The 16,561-nt window shown below is 36.9% G+C and overlaps 1 protein-coding gene across 1 annotated transcript in view; it reads right to left on the reverse strand.

The window, feature by feature from the left end:
• Positions 1 to 608: 608 nt before the first annotated feature.
• adamts9 (ADAM metallopeptidase with thrombospondin type 1 motif, 9) overlaps positions 609 to 16,561 on the reverse strand; it is a 34,450-nt gene continuing 18,497 nt past the window's right edge. Inside the window, exons 19-28 of the mRNA XM_082155238.1 lie at positions 16,399 to 16,525; positions 14,211 to 14,421; positions 13,933 to 14,094; positions 13,665 to 13,826; positions 11,828 to 11,947; positions 9,743 to 9,850; positions 9,479 to 9,646; positions 7,217 to 7,492; positions 5,853 to 6,014; positions 609 to 5,046 (exon numbers count right to left, since the gene is read on the reverse strand). Of these exons, the coding sequence (XP_082011364.1) occupies positions 4,858 to 5,046; positions 5,853 to 6,014; positions 7,217 to 7,492; positions 9,479 to 9,646; positions 9,743 to 9,850; positions 11,828 to 11,947; positions 13,665 to 13,826; positions 13,933 to 14,094; positions 14,211 to 14,421; positions 16,399 to 16,525 (1,685 nt within the window). The 3' untranslated portion in view covers positions 609 to 4,857. The remainder of the gene's footprint in view (positions 5,047 to 5,852; positions 6,015 to 7,216; positions 7,493 to 9,478; positions 9,647 to 9,742; positions 9,851 to 11,827; positions 11,948 to 13,664; positions 13,827 to 13,932; positions 14,095 to 14,210; positions 14,422 to 16,398; positions 16,526 to 16,561) is intronic.

A 16,561-nucleotide genomic window follows, 5' to 3' on the forward strand; every position in this document is an offset into this window, starting at 1 on the left:
TGATCAGAAGTGACAGTAAAGGCTTTTATATTGTTATTTCTATTTCAAATAGATGCTGTTTTTTTAGAACTTTCTATTCATCAAAGAAATAAAATGTATTATGGTTTGAGAAAAAATAGTAAGCAACACAACTGTTTTTAACATTCATAATAATAATAAATGTTTCTTCAGCACCAAATCAGCATATTAGAATGTATTCTGAAGGATCATGTGACTCTGAAGACTGAAGTAATGATGCTAAAAATTCAGCTTTGCCATCACAGGAATAAATTACATTTTAAATGATATCAAATATAAAACAGTTATTTTAAATTATAATTATATTTCACAAGATTACTCTTTTTACTGTAAGTTTTTGGATCAAAAACTTAAATCTTACTAACCCCAAACTTTTAAATGGTAGTGTGTGTACACACAAACACGTTGGGTTTCCATGTTTTATGGGGACATTCCATAGACATGATTATTTTTATACTTTAAAAACGATATATTATGTCCCCTAACCCTAAACCTACCCATGACAGAAAACGTTCTGCATTTTTAGATCTTCAAAAAACATAAGCTGTTTTCCTCACACACTGTAATATATATTGAAGGATCAATTTTACCTCTTCCCAGCTCCCAGTCTTCCATTGGGGCACCTCCCACCTCTGCTTTTCTGGGAGGGGCTGGTGCAAGCATTTCTCTTCTGCGATTGGCTGGCGCGAGTGACTGACACAAGTCACATTATTGTACTTGTATCCTCTCCCACAGGATGCAGAGCACTGCAAAAAGGGGAAAAATTTGCAGTGAAGTCCAACTGCTTGATAAACACAAGCTTAATTAGTGTCATTTGAGGTGATTATATGTGATTATGAAGCTGATTATGTCTAAACATGCAAATTGAGGGGTATGTCAAAGTAAACAAACGAAAAGACCAATCTTGTGTTAATTATTGTAATGACTTAAATTTATTACCATTTTGACAGCATATCATATTCATGTGAAGAATTAGTATATGGACATGTACAGTATAAAATGCCAACAACATAATACATGATAGACAATGGGAGGAGCATAAACAGGTACTCATTTGTACATGAGACTTTCTATTCATTTGTTTCGCCTTTTGGCTCAAATATTATTTACAGAATAAAAGGAGGAAGGTAAGTGTCTCTGAATCATAATGAATGGCAGTTGCTACATCTGCTTGTTGAGCCAAAGAAACAGTGTCATATTTTCTGGCACCAGCTTCACTGAGCGAATGAAACACGAGGGGAGCTGAAGGGAAAGGAGAGAGAGGCTTCCCTGAATCCAGGATGGGAGAGGAACGGATAATCAAAGGGCCTCGTAGAGAGAGGATGGATATGATGCGACAAGTCTGAAGTTGAACGAGTCCATTCCCAGCATGCATGCATGAAATACAGGAACTAAGAGAATAGAAACTCCCCAATTGGATAATGTGTTCCTGGGGATACTTTTTCATAAGAGTCTAGCAAGTCAATGTGTCACAGTTGCATTTTAAGTTGATGGAATTTATTTAGAAACCAGAACAAAAACAGTCTTTGAGCGATCAGTTTAACATTCAAATATATATTTGCTTTTATAAATATTTACAGTACCAAAATATATACAATTGGTTCAACTGAATACATATTATACAAAATTCAATAACATGGACAGCTGAAGCAAAATAATGAAATCAAAGAAACTTCACATAAAATAATATAAAATGCACATTTATCTTTAAAGCAAGAACACCATGTACCACTTTAATAATTAATCCAAAGCCTTAGATATTGATTCATAATAAATCATACACTTGCTCAGAATTGTACAGTGTCTGTGTGTGTGTTTACGTGTGAGAATATGTAACCATGAAAAGGGTTTCATTTTCTTTTAGAAATTCTATATACTACTGTCTACGCAAGTTACAAGTGTGATCAAAGATGAATACTTAGTTTTATGTAGTTGCATGAAAAACTGGTCAGGCTGCATATGATATTAAACCTCAATAAACTTACTTGTAATCGACTATCACAATCTTGGTGCTAATTTCTCATCAGTTATCTGTTATTTTAAGTGTTTTATCTTTTTAAATATTTGGCACGCTTTTACATACAGTAATAATATATGTAAATATTTAGGGGCCATATCAATCATTTAATTTGTTTTTATATGGCAATGCATTTATTTCGGTCATGGTTAAGCTGCCATACTGTAGTTCAAAGTTTATGTACTTTGTAAAATGAATGCACCACTGATTTAATGAGTGCAAATTACCAACTTTTACACTCAAAATAATACAAAACAAGGGTCATTTACTTAAAAATTCCCTTCATTCAAGAACAAGCCATGATCTTAAAATGCTCAAGCTTGAACTCACTTCCCAGAGTGGATTGTTTAACCAAATTTCATAAAATTGACAATAGAAAAATAAATTATTAACGTGTATTTTTGTCCAAAATAAACAACAAAACATACTCAAGAGAAATTTCCCAATTCCAATTTGAATGCAATCAAAACAGATAAGTGCGACTCTTGTTCATTTTTTTTTTTTTTTCGTTTTTTGGATCATGCAAAATTGCCTTGTTTTTCTTTTAAATTGTTGCCAAAAATGATCAGTCCAGGCCTGGCAAAATACTTGGCTACGTGCCTCACTACATTCCAACATAAGAATTTCCAGGTTTCAAACTGCACAGAGATATCCAGGCCTCAGAGGCCCCCGTGCTCCGTAAGGGTCTTCGCTCTTGCCACTCATTTTTCCCATAAGAATAAAACTCTTTCTGAGAAGTGTGTCCATTCTGATTAGATGAGCTAGGAAGGCCGGTAAAGACCCTCCCACAGATCAAAGGCCATCCTTGAACCCCCCCACACACCCCCTTGGCCATTGTTATTTTGATGTATGCTCACTTGATTGACTGTGACCATATCACCACCATCAGGGCTGGCTAATATCCTGTGGTGTCCAAAAGGAAATAGCCTGCGGTAGGGGACTTCCTCTACAGGTACTGAGGTGAGTCAGCACCAAAAAAGACCCCCATCCAATGATCATTAAAACAGGTAATACAGACAGTTCAGATGAGAAATGAAATAAAAGCAGCAGGATAACAACAAAAAAAGTCATACAGAATAAAGGTCTGACACCACGAAACAACAGATATTAAGCTCAGTGATTTTGTACCTTATTTCATTCATTAAATATTGAAAATATATGCTCAATTGGCAGTTAAAATGTCAAACATTTTCAGAATAATACAAGACATTCAACATTCAAATTTTTTCTAGTTAACTAATTCATAAATCAACTAGTAATATTCATCAATTACAATATTTTGCCTACTTTTCAAAACATCACCAATAATAGAAAATAACATTTGTAAAATAAAACCTTGCAATTTTTTAATTTGACCATCATCAATAACAGGTTCAAACAAATAAGGACAAACATATGGCAGCAAAAATAAATACGAATACATACAATAATATACAGAAATGTTCATGCACACCTCAATACTGCCATTTGATTGAAACCACTTAATTTCAGTCTGCTGGCATTAGCAGACCATGTCATGAAAGGGAATTGCACCACAGACACTATAGCACCATGGCGTATTTGGGAAAAATACAAATTTGTATTGATACGGTGCTGTGAAAAAGTAAATACACCCCATGAAAATGTTTGTTTTTAGGACATACAGGTATTGGACTAGCATTTCATCAATATTAATAGATAAAAAGCATGATAATAAAGCACACTTGGAATGCACATTTTATAATGATTTGTATAATTTCTTGTGAGGGGAAAAACTTTTTCACAACACTGTATGTTTCTTCAAATATATACTATATCCATGCGAGGCTATGGATGTTATAGCATTTGTTATTCATATCCACAACTATAAAGTGGACGGAAGATGGATATGGGGCACTTCATTGAGAATGAGGTAGACACAAGTAACTGGCCAATAACCAGAATAAAAAAAAAACTGGCCTTCCCTGGGTCTGAGGGAAATACAATGAGGAATTTTACACACTAGACTAGAACATGTTTTTTGTTGCTTTATACACAAAATTGAAATAATACTGATTTTGTAAATAACCCAGAAAAATATGACAATATCAGAACAAATCAACATACATAAAATGAACAAAGCTACATTTGATTTCAGATTACGTCACAAATTTTTTTGTATTTACTTGTACTTCTGTAAATTATCTTAAATATACAAAAATAGACATATTTTCACATAAAGTCTCCCTTATACTGAAAAAGCACCATCATAAATTTAAAAAAGGTCAATGGCTAGCTGAGTTCATGTGAGGTATGGTTGGAAAAAGTCAGTTTTCATGAGAAATTAATTATGAAGAGCAACAGAAAGTGATTTCAAGGGTTTCAATGTAATAAAGTAAACTGCCTATGGCCAGATGTTTCAGATCTGCAGTGGAGCAATACAAGTGTTACTTCCCATGTTTTCTAAATACTTCAGTATATATACAACTGTATAGTGTTTTGAACACAAGCCACAAAAAGGCCTTACAATGATTTGTATTTATCAAAAGTACAGCTGCATTGAAAAAAGAAAATTAAATGGGGGGAAAAAAAAGAAACAGCATTCAAACATAAACACATCGACCAAAGAGATGCTCACTTTTTCAGTCAGGAAAGAAAACTCGAAAACAAATTTTAACTGCATGTTTGGTAGGTCTATAAGTGCAACCAAAACTCGCTATAAGCAGCAAATGTTAAAACCAAATATTTGCTTACTCAAAGATCAAACCAATTGAGTTTCAGTTTGTTTTCTTCAAGTCTTGAGTGTAAGGAAACTTCGGCATGTTGCGAGAATGATAACTTATGAAGGGAAAAAGTTAAAATAGTTATGAGCGTACCGAGCTCCATTGGTCTGTGCTCCAGTGAGGGTTAACAGAGCAGGACTGAGTATTGCACTGTTCTCGGTCGGGTGGTTTGTCAAGAATTTCACAGCTCAGATCGTTAAAGCGCTCCCCGTTGGGCCGCTGACAAGCGACCAACCGGGTCTTTATCCCTCCTCCGCAGGATTTTGAACACTAGGGAGGTAGAAACAGAGTATGGGTGAGAGGAAAAAAAAAAAGAGTGAAAGTCTTGTTTCATTAACATGTACCATTTTTGTTAAGACAGCATTTTCAAAAGATGTCTTGTTGGACCACATGTCCATAATGTCAGATTGTCACATTGTTTTGCTGAGTAGGGATGGTTATAAGACTTTGTTCAGGTTTGGCCTATTCTATTTAAATACCTTTTGTTTTTTGTAGTCTGAATAGCAAAGAAATCCAATTAACCCTAATGCAAGAAATTGATTTTACAAATCAGATTCAAAACCCATTTGTATGTCATTAAAAATGTAAATGCATGATTAAAATGGAAATTGTGATCAAAGCCTTGGTATTATTATCTGCTAAGAGCTAATGGATTGCATGATTAAATATAATATATAATACACAATAACTGTTTTATATTTTAATATATTTTGAAATGTAATTTATTCCTGTGATGGCAAAGCTGAATTTTCAGCAGCACCATTACTTATGTCTTCAGTGTCACATGATCATTCAGAAATCATTCTAATATGCTGATTTGGTGCTTAAGATACATTCCTCAAAATTATAAATGTGAAAATAACTGACACTTAATATTTTTGTGGAAACCATGATACATTTTTCTTCACGATTCTTTGATGAATAGAAAGTTAAGAACAGTTCTTCAGTAACTAATGGTCTTTACTGTCACTTTTAATGTGTCCTTTCTAAATAAAAGTATTCTTTTCTTTCTAAAACAAAAAAGAGCCCAAACGTTTAAACAATAGTGAATATATTTGATTAAGTTCAATTCTCACCTCACCCCAGCTGCCATAGAACCACTGAGGGCAGGGGCCGGACTCACAGGAGCGTTGCTCTATGGGTTGTGTGCTTTCATCACAGCTGTTGGCAGGGTAGCCGTTCTCATCCTGACAAACCACCACACGCCTCTGGAATCCTCCGGCACAGGTACTTGAACACTGAGAGGTGTGAAAGAGAAACAGAAGCTACATAATGAGAGAAAGCCCACACACGCCTTCCAAACAATCCAAAAACACTAGCAAGCACATTCTCACTGGCCCAATTTCACATCCCATTAGCTTTGACGGAAAATCTACGTCAATGTACAAACACTGACCAGCACAGATTTCTTTGATGAGAAAGATTACAACTTAGAATCAAGAGGAATTTATTTATTTATTTATGGACCCATATGACATTTTGTATTAGAAATGGTTCAGCATATAAAATACACTTGATGGTCTGGCAAAATAAATGACGTAACTAAGTTCTGAACTTGCAGTCTGAATTAAATGTAATAAGAGCGAAAGACTAACAAATAAATGCATCTTCATTTTGCAGATTGATTCTTCTTATTATCAATGTTGAAAGGAGTTGTGAAACTGTGATGCATTTTTGATTCTTTGATGAATAACAAGAACATTTATTTGAAATCCTTTGTAACATTATACATGCTTTACTGTCACTTTTGATCAATTGGAAGCGTCCTTGCTGAACAAAAGTTTACATTTCTTTCGAACAACATAAAAACATACTGACCCCAAACTTTTGAACAGTATATATAGTGTACATGTAACATAGACAGAGACATTTTTTTTATTTTTTATGAATCTGTCATAAAGACTCAGGAATCTGTCACATCTTGAGTAATCAGTTTAAATGTCTTACAACTTACTGTTACTGTGATATCTGGTAATGGATTGCAAGATTTAAAGTATCATAAATCATGAATGAAATCCTTAAAAAACTAGTCAGAACAAAAATCATTCAATTCCTCATGATTACTATCACTCGGAAGGATATCAATTATATATAGCTATAAAGGAAACCCCGTTCAAAAGATCTTCAAATATCTACTTTAAGACACAGAGGAAGAGCTTCCCAAATAATGCACAATATTTAGCTTTTCTTAGAATTCTACAGAGTCAGACTATTTAAAGCACTGATATCATGAAGGAAACAGCACCATTTATCAGACAGAGGAAATGCTGCTGTCTGGTTGACTTAGAGGGTTCATGTACAACACCTTAGATGTCATTCAGCTCCTGGGTTGGCAAAATGTCTCTAACAGGAATAGTCTCCGGATTATATCAAATATCAGAGACATACAGAGCAGGGAATGCAGAGATGTAATCATTCTAAGATGTTTAGAGGTACTTACCGCCCCCCAAGGTCCAGTCCTCCATTGATGCGACTGGGGTCTGCCAGCTCTGTTACGGTCAGTTCGTCCGGTCGGAACATTCTTTTTCCGAGAATCGGGGTTAGGTGAAAAGCCCCCGTGGTCGCTGGAGCGAGACGGACACTGGGGCATGGCACACTCCTGCTCTGTTGCTGGTTGATCATCTGGGTCACACTCACTCAGTTCCACAACTTGATCGCTGATGTTCATACACACTACTTGGCGTGTAGTTGTACCCTGACCACAGGATACGGAGCACTGTAAATACAGACAGATATATTTTTTAATGGAATATTGCAGTTTATTTTAAATCTGTGCACTGTCATTCTTTTTTTAAATACATATGCTCTTAATAACTAACAACCTGTCACTCACATGAGATCGACTTTATGAGTAAGTACACTGTAAATCCTTTGAAAGTGCACATATTGTAAAATAAAGTGCAACCAGAATAATAGTCCCTTTAGTTTAGTTTGTTGTACTTTTTCAGATACTGCAACATGGATTATGTAATGCTGGTTTGTCTCAATTTTAAACCAATGGAAAGCAGGAGACCATTGACTAAAGCAATCCAGCTACTCTACAGTAATTCTTGTTTTCCTGTATAAATGTGAACATTATGCACACCGAACCCCATCTGCACACAAGATCCACACAAAATGAACTCTCATCAGTTTCCAATTACAACTGAGCTCTAAACACCAGATTGAGAGCAGAATGATCAAGGTCATTTGTCTATAATGTTAGGCTGCAGAACAGCTGTGAATGAAAATACAAATACTTGCAGTGTTGAAAGAATGCTGGCTAACTCAGTGGCATGTTAATATTGTACATATATATGCTAAATAAATACAGTGGGGTCCAAATGTCTGAGGAAACAGAATGTAATTTTTAAGTATATTTAAGATTCTGCACTATTTTAGATCACAATTCAAATAAGTACATTTGTGAACTCTTTGTATGTTTTCCTGCTTCCACTGAAAATTATGCTGGATAACTTGATCATTTTTCAACTCAAATAGTTATGATAAATAAATTAAATGAAATTGAATGTAAGGCTAAAAATAAAATAAATAAGTTAAAATAAAATTATAATAAAATAAGTTAAAATAAAAAATAAAATATTTGAGTAATAAAATAACTAAAGTGATTAAATAAAAAGTAAAAAAATATTTTAAAACAACCATTATTTTTGAAATTCTGTTTGGTGATGCTAGTGGTGCAGAATTGACAAACTTAAAGGAATAGTTCACCCAAAAATGAAAACTACGTCATACATCGGGTCAGATGGAACTTAGTCTCGCGTAGCCAGACCTTCAGACTGACGGCAGAAGGTCAGGACTCTATCTGATCTTTTCTTGGCCAAGGACCGCCCAAGAGGACGTTTGACTGACATGTAACCCAACCAATCACAGTTCGTTTTGTTCCGCGTCATGTTTAGGGGAGTGGCAATATAATGTCGATGTCCCTACAATAACAGACCGGTGTGCATCTAATAAATGATTCATTCATGAACGTTGTGCAAGTTTATTGCAACAATGGAACCGCGAACTTCACATACTTTTTGAAAATCCAGCGTTTAATTGATCCTGGCAAGCGCTATTGTCGCAGTTGTAAACACAACGGCTTTCTTCTTCCACGAGGGGTTTTGGCATCAAGGCATTTGTTTCCAGGCGGGCCGATAAAGAATGCGACACACACGTCTCCCGGACATCCTGTAGAATGCAACCAATCAGATCGCGACTTCGAAACTCCTGAAGTGTTTCCAGAAAAGTGTGCCATATGCATCAGACGTTCAGCCAACGGTTTGTGGGCGTGACGTCTGAGGCTGAGACTAGATGGAACTTGACTCTCTTGTGAATGTAAGTACGGTCATTGCCGGAAGCCAGTGATAATAGTATATCAAATTTTAAATATGGATATTTTTCTTACAAAAACCCATCGCTTTGCTTCAGAAGGCCTTTATTATCCCCTGGAGTCATATAGATTACTTTTATGATGGATGGATCCGCTTTTTTGGGCTTAAAAATCTAAGTTACCATTCACTCCCATTATAAAGCTTAGAAGAGCCAGGATATTTTTTTTATAAAACTCCGACTGTGTTTGGCTGAAAGAAGAAAGTCATATACACCTAGGATGGCTTGAGGGTGAGTAAATTATAGGATAATTTTCATTTTTGGGTGAACTATTCCTTTAAGCTTTAATAGATTACAACGGTTAAAAAAACAGGTATATTTTATTTACCGCAGTCCATTCCAGAACCTTCCACTGCCCACACGCCACTATAGAGCACACCTCACTAGCAGGAGGTTTTGTAAGATGAGCGCAGGCTGAGTCCTCTGCTACTCCACCCTGCTGGTCACGGCAACTTACGTAACGCATCCGGGTGCCCTTTCCACAGGTGGCGCTGCACTATTATAAAGAACAACCATTTTACAAAAACATACTACAGAGACTAGCGTAAAAACTATTTAGTAATTCAAATACATCACATTTTCAGGGATTTACCTGTGTCCATGATCCAAAGCGCCACTGTGTTTTATGACCAGGATGTGACATCACTTTGGTCTCTGGGCCGACGGGATGAGTCACAGGGCACTGCGAGAGTTCACAGTCCTATGGAAGGGAGGAAGTGGAGAAGGACAACCAATTATCAGTAATGAAGATCCGTGACTCTAGGGGTGAGGCCAATGTGCTTGATTTATGCTTGACTGGCTGGAATCACTTGTTCTGTCCTGGGTCACTGCGCCTTACGATAAGTAGAGGATTTTAAACCAGGGGGCCTCCCGCTTTCTCATTCTGTCTGTCGGATCCCTCCTTTCGGTTCCTGACACTCTCACACTCCTACCTACCTACACTTATTGCCCCTCTGATTCTGCCTTCGCCAATCATTTTACATGTCTTTCTGGAATACTTGATTCTGATTGGTCAATCATGTCATTCTGTGATCAAATAGTTTTGTATAAAGACTATATAGTATAGCTGACAGTTTTCAGCTTGTTCTTTCTGCTCATGTTTTATAACTGAATTTGAGCTCAAATCGAAATTTCATGTGCATTTATTTACTTCTTTGGTAAGTATCTGTGTAATATGTGGGATAGTACAGTCATCCTGGTATGACAGCAAAATAAACTCCTTCAGGGTGATGCAAGATCCTTCCGCTTTGCGTCCGGGTCCTGATCATCCTGTCTGGGCTTATTTTGCGATAATCCGTCTGACGGTACAATATCCCTTATTTATTAAATTCTTTACTTTCTCTGTCTCTTATAGTATATATATATATATATATATATATATGTTCCTAGATTTTTATCAAACTGGATGGCTTGATGGTGGGAAAAAAGGGTTCTTTCTTTCATCTCCTAAAAGCCTTGTGAAAATGAAGCTCTATAAAACCAATGCCTCAGGAAAGTTAATAAAATAGTCTGTGAAACAACGTTCAGCCACTCCGGCTCTCGAGCACAATTACACTGGAAGAGGGGGAGGGGTAAATGTAATTTTTCAGGTATTTGCAGATTGTGAAGGTTGATAAAATCGAGATCCAGATGACTGCAGTTTAACTTAAATGAGCATGAAATATAAATCTGCACTGGAACTATATAGACATGGACGTTATAACCACGGCAGCTTATTATGAAAAACCTACACATGCAAATGCAAAAATTAAAGGCTCACACACACATACATTATTTTTTTTTATTACTTTTAATTACTTTATCATGTATGATTATTGATTAAAGATAAAATTAAATCTAATTCAGATTCATTAATGAATCATTCAGATAGATTTGGGAACCTATTCATCAAAATGAACTGATTCAAAACACTCACAAAAAGGAAATCACTAAAATTATTCTTTTGAAAATAAAATAATTATGCTCTTAAAATATGACTTTTAAGACTGTATTAATTACCATGACTAACAAGCAAATTTTTTATTCCCTGATATTTCCAGATATTCCAAGACCGTGGGAACCCAGTTAAGTTTGAATTCCTATCACTGACCTGATGCAATGTGTGTGTGTGTGTGTGTGTGTGTGTGTGTGTGTGTGTGTGTGTGTGTGTGTGTGTGTGTGTGTGTGTGTGTGTGTGTGTGTGTGTGTGTGTGTGTGTGTAAACCTATGCTTTTCCTTCAGACAAGGCCTTATTGAGTGCAGGTGATAAATATGCTGGGTGGGAAACTTCCTTCCTGCCTTTCAGCCTGTACCTGCACCCACTTTCTTAACTCTTTTCCAGTTTCTCATTCCAGGATGGCATAGAACTACTTAGATATTTATCATAATACTTGTATACCCAAGCAACACCTCTTTTTAAAATACTGTGTATTATTTCATACAATACCTAAAAAAAAATTACGTAAAAACTAAATATATAACAATGCAAATGAATCATTTAAAATATCAGTGTAACAAATCATTTCACCAAGAATACCGCAATTTGAAACAGGAAAAGTTGTTATAATAGACTGACTGACTCCTTTATGGTTTCCAAAAGTCATATAAAAATCTAACACAGTTCTTAATGTGCAATCAGCACTGAGATAGAGAGAAATGAGTGAGAGTCAAAGTGAATGTTAGAGATCAATACTCCTACCTGAGTGTCTGTTGGACGTGTTGCTGCATTACATTCTGTGTCATCCATGACAGAGCCGTATGAGCCAACCACACACTTTACAGCTCTCATCTGATAACCCGGGCCGCATGTGGTAGTACACTACATGCAAAAAAAAAAGAGGGAGGTCAGTTAGTGACAGTATCTAATTTAATGTTACATAATAATGCCTATGCTTTATTCTGTTGAATAAGTCCAGATTTAAGACTGTCCACTATGGCTCGCTGGCATCAGTCCAGCACTGATGTGATAAGCACCCGCATGGGCAACCTGGGACGCGGGCCAGTAATTTGTCCACCTTTCTCCTTTTCTTTATCTCTTTTCCTCATCGCTGACTTGAGTGCAACAAGGTCAAGCTTGTGTGGCAGAATTTGCAGCTAGAACGCATATGCTTCAGTAAAGCACCTCAAACATGCATTTATCATGGTTGCTTAATCTATGCAAGAGTGATGTCTAATCTCTATCATACTTTAGGACTTAAAGATAGTTTGCCCACAGAAACACTGCAAATGCTGTGATTCCCCTGAAGAAACTATGTGCTTTTCTAAAGATAAGCATAAACTGCTCAATTGGGTAGAAAACACACTATCCATGACTGGATGATATTCAAAAGGCTGCATGTTTAGGAGAACGAAAAGTTTTAGGCACGTTAGTATTTTCACCGGGAAAATTGTTTTAAGCCAGTTATTTATATCTCTATGTCAGGAGGAAATATCAGTTTACATTTCCAAACATTTCTTTTGCTATTAATTGTAATAATCCAGTGAGATTTTTGTATGCACAAGGGACAAGAGCCGGTATGATCGGATCTCACCATCATCGAGTCTGTCTTGGATTACATGAAGAAACTGAAAAAACGGAGACAGACTTAATCCAGAAAAACGGTGTCAATGTCATCAAGACGCTTGAAGAAACCTACCTGCAAAGCTACAGTACTGTGAAAAGTTTTAGGCACTGTCTGTAAAGTGAAGATGCTTTCAAAAATAATGTCATAAATAGTTTTTTTTTAATCAACTTCTATTAACTAAATCAAATCAATATTTGGTGCGACCACCCTTTGCGTTTAAAACAGCTTTTGTCCAGGTACACTTGCACATAGTTTTTCAGATAGCTTTGCAGGTCGGTTTCTTCAAGCGTCTTGGAGACGTTGCCAGATCTCCATGTGGAGCATGCTGGTTGTTGTCAGACTCCTTGTGCATGCAAAAATCTCACTGGATTATTTTAATTAATAGAAAAAGGAATGTTTGGAAATGTAAACTGATATTTCCTACTGACACACCACAGAAAAACCTACTGTAAAAACCTAACCTACTGTATATATATTATAATGACAACATTTTTGGTCTATTACTGCTTAAATAGAAGTAGGCTATATCCTATCTTTCAATCCAAAAACATAAGACCTCTGCGGACAACATTTAAGACTTGTTAGGGTCTTACATTTTGAAAAGTAAATTACAGATATTTGAATTATTTTCAAGGCTCCATGTACACCTTATAATAGCATACTTATCTTTGTTTTGGATGTGCTCACCATCAGCGCAAAAATACCAAATATTGTTCTTTTTCTAGTCCCTAACCTCATCCCGTTTTTGTGGCCGATTTCCGCCCACACCGCAGCTGTGATAATCTGTTTTCAATATCCAGCAGCAATGACTGCACCCCTGGAAATTACATTGCACTCATCACAATGTGCTTGAATTTCCATTTCACTGGCATAAGCATCAAATATACTCATTGTAATACATGTCATACCTAAACATGACGTGCACCAAAACAATGTTTTATTCGCAGCAATAAAATAAATGGTTGTTCTCACCTGTCCCCATGGTCCAACCTGCCAGGAGGCACATTCTTGCTGTTGGCAGGCCTGTACCGACTCTGGTTTGGATGAGTCACAGAAACGGTCATCCAAACGCTCCTCTCCAAACTGACACCAGGTCTGGCGGTGCTTATAGCCCTTGCCACATGTCACCAGACACTACAAATGAATCCAAAAGGAGCATATTAGCAGTGGTATAAGTCATAATTATACATAGTCTGCATAAATCCAGATTACATTTGATGCTACCTATGTAGGTGTTTACCTCTGACCAGTCTCCAGTTTTCCATTGAGGACACTGGAACTCATTACAGGGTTGGACTGTGAGCTTTTCTTGTGGGTTGCACTTGCTTTCGTCATCAGCCTCTGCTGACTTTCCACACATTGCACGCCTACGACGCGTTCCTCCTCCACAAGTCCTGGAGCACTAAATAACCAAGAAAAAATCCTCATCGTAAGTTATACATCACATAAATACAGTCCATATTGTACATCAATACAATTTAGCAAAGGCTGATTTGAGACCAGAGGCATTTCTCGCACCTCAGACCAGGAGGAGTACTCCCATCCACCAGGGTTGCAGTCTCCATGGCACACTTCCTTGTCATCAGGCTTGCGCTGACTGCTGCAATACCGATCGTCGACCTTCTGGGTCTTTCCATCCAACCTGCTCTGTTTGGTGCAGTAAATCTCCAAAGTTCGGAAGCCCAGACCGCATGTGGCTGTGCACTCACTTTTCCGAGCAACGTGCCACCTGTAAATTAACAAAATGCCACCAGGATAAACCTAATTTAGTTCAATTTCTGGTTTCATTACAAAAAATACTCTACTGTTCAGAAGTTTGGAGTGGGTTTTTGAAAGAAGTCAGTTATTTATTTGAACAAAAATACAGTAAAAACAATAATATTGTGAAATATTATTAAAATTTAAAATAAATGTTTCGTTTTTTAGTATATTTTGAATTTACAGCAGCCATTACTCCAGTCTTCAGAGTCACATGGTCCTTCTGAAATTCCTGACATGCCCACTGAAGTGCCTTTAAATAAATATGTTGATGTAATTTCCACTGAAACAGGAAGACAGCGTGGGACATGTCGAATAGCTCTTACCTTTTTTTTTTTTTTTTTAAGCCAGTAACATTTTGTTTATATCACAGCTTGGTAAAGCCGCAGTTTCCTCCTAATCTTTAAATCTCCTCCATATCGCTTTAAAATATAGCATTCTGTGAAGAATTCAAATGGGTCCGATACGTTTTGTGGTCTGCGCCGTCTCGCGCCAATGATCCTCTCTGTGCTATCATGATCAGACTGCGGCAGCGAGTCATGTGATACTATCGTGAAACCAGACTTAATTTGCCCCAATGGAAAGCATTTTTAAACTGTCTGAATCATTCCCTATCCCCTATATAGTGCACTATGTGCCATTCACCATGTAGAAAATAGTAAATGTGTGAACAAGTGACCGATTCCAGCCGCAGCTTCAGTATCTATTTATAATCTAGGGATGCGGGATGCTAGAGAGCATTTGATTGGATAGAAAAGGTGCAGAGTGAGGTCATCAAAATTGTTGATCCATTTTGGCGGAAGTGAGAGACTGTTAATTGTAAGTTTTGAATGCTTATATCTTCTAAATGCGAATTTTGTAATTGTTTTGGAGCACACTAGCTTATAGACAACAGTAAAGCCTTGTTTATACTTTCGCCTGGCTCCGCAGCGCGAGTCTCCGCAGACTGCGAGCGCACCTCCCTAAACGGACAAGGCGTTTATACTTGACGCGCTCGCCGTTGTACTATTCTTTGAAACGATAGGGGGTGACTCGAGTAATTGTCCTCTAAACCATCAGGAATCAGCGGTTAGAGGAAAAAGCTATACACACGTGACAATGTTTATTTTAGTACTCCACCACCAATACCACACTACAAAAAGAATCGTGTAAAACCCAGTAAACCCTGAGATTATTACTCGTGACAATAAAACAAAATATATGGATATGAGAATGTGTATACAATATAACTAAATTAACGATCTCTTACATATTTTCTAATTTCACTAAACATTTCATTAAGTTTCGTGAAATTTTTTATCAAACATGGACCTTTATGTTTATTAAAAATATTTTGTATGCTATTGTATGCTAATTCTTTTAATGTAAGCAACTAATTTAGACCTGCAAACTGGGTTCAGGTGTGGTGAGAAGTTCGAGCTCGGCCAGATTCGGCTCCAAGTCGTTCATCTTCTGATGCGGAGCCGCGCGCGCTGTTACAAAAAAAGCTATGCACACCGCCAAGCGAAATGGGGTCTTGCACACCCAACGCGCACGACCGCCCACACCGCAATGACGTCATTTTTGCCGCGCGCACCTTCGCGCTTGTGCGGACGCGTCGAGTATAAACCTAGCTTTAGGCTAACATATTTGTACTAAAAGCCAAAAACTTCATTTTGATTTCATGGGGACTTTAAAAAACATTTCTTATTATTATTAATGTTGAAAATAGCTGTGCTTTCAGGATTCTTTGATGAATATTAAGTTCAAAAGAACAGCCTTTATTTAAAATAAAACTCTTTTGCAATATATAAGTGTCTTTTCTTTCTATTTTGATCAATTTAATGCATCCTTGCTGAATAAAAAAAAACGAAACAAACCTTACTGACCCCAAACTTTTGAACGGTAGTATTTGTTTTTGTTAAATAAAACGCTAAATGTTTTTGGAACTAGTGAATTGGACATGTACCTGAGTTCACAGTCTGTGTTACATGGCTCAGTGATCACAGCTGGTTTAGGAGAGCCATGGCACCGCTGATCAGACACCACCACTCGATCCGACTCACGATTGCACAAGATCTTCCTCTTGCGCTCTCCTAATGCACAAAACATACAGCACAAGACATACACAA

Source organism: Leuciscus leuciscus, assembly GCF_965113295.1.
Source record: "Leuciscus leuciscus genome assembly, chromosome: 23".
Lineage (NCBI taxonomy): Eukaryota > Metazoa > Chordata > Actinopteri > Cypriniformes > Leuciscidae > Leuciscus > Leuciscus leuciscus.